This window comes from Triticum dicoccoides, chromosome 1A (genome assembly GCF_002162155.2).
Source record: "Triticum dicoccoides isolate Atlit2015 ecotype Zavitan chromosome 1A, WEW_v2.0, whole genome shotgun sequence".
NCBI lineage: Eukaryota > Viridiplantae > Streptophyta > Magnoliopsida > Poales > Poaceae > Triticum > Triticum dicoccoides.
The window spans coordinates 477,382,926-477,389,291 of NC_041380.1; the positions used below are offsets into that span (position 1 = coordinate 477,382,926).

At 55.8% G+C, this 6,366-nt stretch overlaps 1 protein-coding gene across 1 annotated transcript; it reads right to left on the reverse strand.

The window, feature by feature from the left end:
• Positions 1-1,889: 1,889 nt before the first annotated feature.
• On the reverse strand, positions 1,890-3,137 carry LOC119280527 (myb-related protein 308-like). The gene is made up of 2 exons (XM_037561354.1): positions 2,796-3,137; positions 1,890-2,696 (listed from the first exon to the last, which is right to left on the reverse strand). The coding sequence occupies exons 1-2, from the start codon at positions 3,056-3,058 to the stop codon at positions 2,216-2,218; spliced, it is 744 nt and encodes a 247-aa protein (XP_037417251.1). The 5' UTR covers positions 3,059-3,137; the 3' UTR covers positions 1,890-2,215.
• Positions 3,138-6,366: the final 3,229 nt, after the last annotated feature.

A 6,366-nucleotide genomic window follows, 5' to 3' on the forward strand; every position in this document is an offset into this window, starting at 1 on the left:
GAAGGCAGATCACGGAGGAGATCCAGGCAAGGCGGCGCCGCCCGAATCGCTGTCGGGCTGCCTCCGGACTCGCAGGAGCCGGAGGAGGACGAGGAACAGCAGCCGGAGGAGGACGAGGAAGAGCCGTTGCCGGAGCCGATGGAGATGGCGGATCCGGAGGAGGACGAGGAGCAGCAGTCGGAGGAGGAGGAAGAGCCGCTGCCGGAGCCGATGGAGATGGCGGATCCGGAGGAGGACGAGGAGCAGCAGTCGGAGGAGGAGGAAGAGCCGCTGCCGGAGCCGATGGAGGTGGCGGATCCGAAGCAGGACGAGGCGGAGCAGTCTGCTTCGGGGTTCAACATTGCGGAGGCGGAGTTCGCCGTCGCCCAAGCCACGGAGAAGGTGGAGCAGCAGGCCATCCTGGAGTCCATCCAGGATTAGGCCTGCATGGAGGCCAACCGGCAGTTCCTCCGGAAGGGGCTGGCGGCGTCCGACGCGCTCTTCGCCGAACTCGATGCAGAGATAGAGGAGGAGGAGGCTGGATGCGTGGGAGCATCAGTTTCCGCCATGCTGCCGGAGCCGGGGCACGGAGATTGTCGACATCTCCAACGAGGAGTAGCCAGATTAGTACGTAGGTTTTATCATTTGCATGCTTTTATATGGATTTGAGAATCTAGTATGAGATGTTCGTATGCAGTCATGCTAATTTAAGGAATGACCGGTCAGTACGGCACGTCCGCGGACGTTTGATTTATATTTGTTATATACGGCTGTAGATGCTCTAATAATATATAGCATTTTTGACACTGGCCACCTCTCTACATCAAACGTGAGCAGCAGCAAAATCAGTTTTACTAACTTATTATACATATGTATTAGCAGGATATTCCAGTAGATTTGGCTCGTTAAGCTAGTAGGAGTAGAACATTGTGCACGTTTCCGGTCAGTAGCAGAGGGGTTTTACAGTCAACCTACCTGGTACAGATATAGTCAAGTAACGCTCAGAGTCAGCGCGTGAACAGCATGTACTCCTACCAACGTATGCCTAGACTTGGCGCGTCCAGCTCCGTCTCCACTGACTTGTTATTCGAAGCGACGGAAGCTTTCGCCGTTGACCCGATCATACTCCACTGGCCGCCCATGGTCGCAGCTCCTGCTCAGCTACGATGCCGAAGTGCACTCGATTGTACTGTATTCAGATGTACTTCTACATATGCAAAGGCTCGCATATTTGGCGCGCAAGCAAAGAATACCAGAACGGGAGGCTGCCGCTTCTTCGCCCGGGAAAATAAAACAAAAGAAATGGCGCCGACCTGTGAGCTCTGGATATGCAAAGTGTGCTACTCACTACATCTGCTGCACTGCACCAAATCCACCAACTGCTGCTACCAGTTCAGTGTTCGGAGCTGAGCGCTTTGTTTCGGCGCAGGACAGTCTCCGCCTTTCCCGCTTTCTGGGCTGTAAAGCGCTTTTCCCTCGGTGTACGTACCATGTAAGATTCGGCTACCAAACAACGCAGGCACACGCAAATGCCTGCTTACTCGATCTCGTCTCATGCAGATTCTGGCTTACTCACCTTGTATTGCTTTCAAGACCATCTCCTACCTTGACATTCCCCCACGGATTTCATTTCATAACTTGAAGGTGCGCATATAGCAATGTTCATCAATTGATGCGTGCAAACATTTGAAGCGCAGAATTTGTGGAGTGCAAACACAGACAAGCCGAAATAGAACAGCATAGTTTGGCCATACGAGTTTCTTCACTGCCTAACTCCCTGCCAACTGAAGAATTCGTGGAGTGCAAACACGGACAAGCCGAAATACCTACCGAAAAAACACACCACATGATTGCCTTGCGCAACATCCATCCACACGACCAAAACCGCACAGGAAAGGAACACCGGAATCTGATGCCCGAAACAATAATGTGCCCGCTACCTCACATCAGCTCCTCCCTTTTTTCCACAAAAAACACGCACCAACCTTTGTCACATTATCCCCTCGTTTTTTCACCCAACACAACCGGCACCAACCAAGAATAAAAGATAGTACTCCATTTTGCGTCTGTGTGTGTGAGAGAGAGAGGACAAATTCGTGGGTTTGGCGTACAAGGAAAATATGAACAGATTAGATTTTTCTTCACCGTTTCGTTGGACAGTGGTGCTGCGGAGGTGGAAAAATTCGCCGTCTTACAAATTGCTGTGGAGCCTAGGGCCTAGCCGTCCCGTCTCGTCTCATATGTACTGGCCTTCCTCCAGCGGCCTGAAATATCTGAACCCGCCCCCCTGGGAGCCCGGGCTGTCGCCCTGGCGGCAGCTGCACGCCGCCCCGCCTCGGAGGCCGAGGTGGCGGCAGAGGCAGACGGGGTGCGAGGTCGGCGTGTCGGCCGCCGGCGGGCCTACCGACAGGTCCAGGTTCAGGTCGGGGCATCGCGGCTCCCCCGTGCTCGTCGCGCCGCTGCTGCCGTCGGAGGAGGAGGAATCCACGGGAGGCTGCTTTGTTGGCAGGGCGAACATCGTGGGCGGCGCTGCCCTCGCCGGCACTGCGATGTGTGCCGGGCGGGACGACGCGGCGCCGCCGTCGATGGCGGTGAGCGGGCGGTGCGTGTGGGGGTCCATGCCGCGGGAGAGGAGCTTGCGCTTGATGTGCGTGTTCCAGTAGTTCTTGATCTCGTTGTCCGTCCGGCCCGGCAGCTGGCCGGCGATCAGCGACCACCTTCACGAGCGAGCATTCCCGTCGTCAGCAAAGAAGTCGCACTATATACAGGACGAGCACGTCGGCGAGGTTGATCGATCGAAGGGTAGAGCGGCTTACTTGTTGCCGAGGAGGCTGTGGAGGCGGATGATGAGCTCGTCTTCCTCGTCGGTGAAGTTGCCGCGCTTGAGGTCGGGGCGGAGGTAGTTCATCCAGCGGAGGCGGCAGCTCTTGCCGCACCGCAGCAGGCCCGCCGCCTTGGGCAGCGAGCGCCAGCAGCCCTCGCCGTTGGCCCTGATGTAGGCGATCAGCCGCTGGTCCTCCTCCTTGGTCCACGCCCCCTTGTTGGTGTGCTCCTTCTCGCAGCACGGCGACCTCCCCATGCCGGTCGACCTTCTAGACTCTAGAGCAGGGCAGGGCAGGGCGGCAGCGAGCTCTCTCTCCTGCTTCTGAGGCGGGGAGAGCGGAGGCGGAGCGGTATATATGGCGGTGGCGTGTGGGTTGGTTGCCCTTTTTCGCTGCCCGCATTGACTCGGCAGCTTGTAGTGAGTTTGACGGGGGTGGGGTGGGGTGGGGTGGGGTGGGTTGGGTGGTGGTTGCGGGAGGGAGGCGGTGCGGTTGCGGCGGTGGAGCCCGCGTGTTTTTTGTTCCCGCCCTCCTCCCGTACTTGGCACGTACCGCTACAGCTTTGAGTTTGGTAGGCAGGGTTGGCTGGGCATTTTTAATCACGAATCGACAGACGTCGCTGCGGGGTGCGGGTACGGGTGGAGGATGTCCGCCTTTATGAGCCAGCTAGGTTCAGTAGAGGTTGGTGCTGCGTAGAGTACTACGACTAGTGTACTCCCTGTTGGACGGGTAGAAATACGGAACCCATTGACCGGCGCACAGTGGCATACATACACCCATACAGTAGTACGGCAAACACCACTAGCGTGTCAATTCAAGCTAGGACCGAAAATGGACCGAACAGATCCCGAACTCCACGTAGCAGGTACGTAGTTGTTGCAAAATTGTGTGGGATGGATTTTGCAAAGTGCTCGAACCGATGGAAGAAGCTTCTGCACGCGGGAGGAAGGAATTAGCAGCAACCAACTCTGTGGTAGGAGTACGTGCGTATGCGAACTTTAGGGGCAGTAGGTGCAGCACGGCAGACACCCTAGAAGAGGAGGAAATCGTCTAGAAGGAAGGAGGCAATAATTTAGGACTTGGGGTTAGGTGACGTGCATCTGGTATTCTGGTTACGAGTTTAGGTCGAGTTTGGTAGCGGCCCGGCCCGGCCCGGCCTCGGTGGGCAGGCTAGCTCGGATCGGATAAAGAATCCGGTAAAGGTGCCAGCCCCCCGGGTCAAAACTAACGTGCCTAGCTTCCCTTTTCGTTGGGAACCGCTTTTGGTCGTACCGGGTCCGGTCGGGTTGGGTCCCCCGGCCAATTGAGTCGGGCCCGACGTGCCATGATGCATGCATGGAGATGGAGCGGACGTGCCATGTGTGAACCATGCCGTGTCTAAGTGAACTCGTCCGAGTGTACGCGGTCAGCGACAGTGAGCTGGTGCTGGTGATGCGGATCGGCAGGAATCGGTCGTGTCCCGTGCCGAAAAGGGAGTCAAGTTGGAGGGAGGCTCCAGAGTCCACACCGCGTGTTTTTCTTGCGCTTGCAGGCAGTATACTAGCTGAGATATCATGGGCGAGATCTCGGCTTGGGCAGGGCACGGCACATCGTTGGCAAGTACTCCCTCCGTTCTGAATTACTCATCATAAAAATAAATGTATGTAGATGTATTTTTATTCTAGATACATCTACTTTTGCGACGAATAATTTGGAACGGATGGAGTAGATGGACTGAATCCGACTGGAGCGAAAGGGATCGGGGTAAAGCGGGTCAGCGGTTGGGATCCCGCATCCCGGCACGGCCGATCCTGTAGGCCTCGATGCGCGAGAAGAGCGGTGGAGACTGACCGGGAGCATATCTTGGGCGAAAGCAGTGGCGGCGGGCCGGGGATGGAAAAGTCCGCGTCCGGCCTCCCTCATGGCGCTCCACGCGCGCGCGGAGTGCAACTTGCTGTAGGTGTAGGAGCTCTGGGTGCGCAAATGCATGCATGCATGCATGGGTTCCGGAGCGCGAAAAGTCGTTGCTTATCTGATCTGATCGCCGACCGCATGCATGCGAGGCCGCGATCGAGATGCCGCTCGGCTCGCAGGTACAGCTAGGAACGAAGGTATGGGTCGTTCTGCAACTTGTAATCTCGGTTCACGGTGCCCTCAACTTGTAAAGTCTCAGTTAGACTGAACTGAGACTAAGCCAAACTGTTGTGTAAAACAACGGATACACGTGCGCGTTAACCTACCAACACGCGCACCATGAGAGCGATCCCTGACGCAGCGAGTTGAAGTTAGAAGGGGCAGGTGAGACGTGACTTACGAGGAGGGAATTTGTGAAGGCCGTACGAAAAGCGCACAGTACAAGTACGTACTGCTGTTCGGCCACGGTTTTGCTGCGACCGTTGGCGGTAGGCAGTAGTAGCTTTCGTCCCCGCCGGAGCGGAGGCCGGAGGGAATCCATCCATCCTCCGACGCACGCCGAATAAATCGCCTAAACCAGTCGCACGCAGCCATCGCATGTGCAAACCGCGGCAGAGACAGCGAGCCGGACACACAACCGCACACATTCATCCATCCATCCATCCGTCGACCGTATCATATCCCACCATCCGCTGCAAATGCAAACGCGGGAGGTAGGCGCACGGGTGGTTCGCGATGATACTCCTTAACTCGCAGTAGGTGACGAGTCCAATGAGAGCTAATATAACCCCCTTAATTAGCCAACGCGCGCTGTCGTCTGTCACCCTGACCCGGCCGTGATGATCGAGCGGGTGCAGGTAGCTAGCTAGGGATCAACACGCACAAATGTGGTGTCAATGTGTCAAGTGCCGACCACTAACCAACCAGGCAGCCACTGATCGATAGCACATCTGTTGTGGTACATACATGCAGAGCGATGTGCAGGGCTACCAAACCAAACCAAACCAAGCCTAGGCTTACCAGAAAACAGTATCCGATCGACCCTATCATCATAAACCTGATCGATCCGCTCCGAATAATGGCCTCCCCTCCTGTTGGCTCTGCGATGCTCTGAGAATCATCATCGGGCGGGTTGTGGCCTGCGGGCGTGAGGTGTCCCTCCGCTAACCAGATCATGGGTGGCAGGGGATAATGTTGTGTATTGCTGTGCAGAGCCGATCATGGATGGGATGGGCTGGGTTGATTCGTCGGTTATGTATGTAGATGCTTGCTGACAATTCCCTCCGATTCAAAAATGGAGTCGCTGCTGGTGCTGGTGCTAGTGGTGATGGTGCTTGTGACTCTTTGGGTGCAAGTCTGTCGCTAATGTATTGTATTCGACCTAATTCTCCATGGTCAGTGCTTCGGAAACCTGGGGAATCAGAGGCTGATGATTTGCCTCGCCAATGGGAATGTTTGTTGCGATGAGTGCCCGGTTGTTGCCACCACACGATTGCAAATCTGATGTGCAATGTTTTTGCTTTGCTTCCTCTTGTTGAGCAACCACGTTCAGTTTTGAGTATTGCTACACCTACGTAATGGTAATTACGTAGTTAACCTAATAAGCAACGTGAAAAGATGTGATTGGAGATTAGGGGAGTGAGGGGCCCACCCCTATGAAATTGTGTGTGTG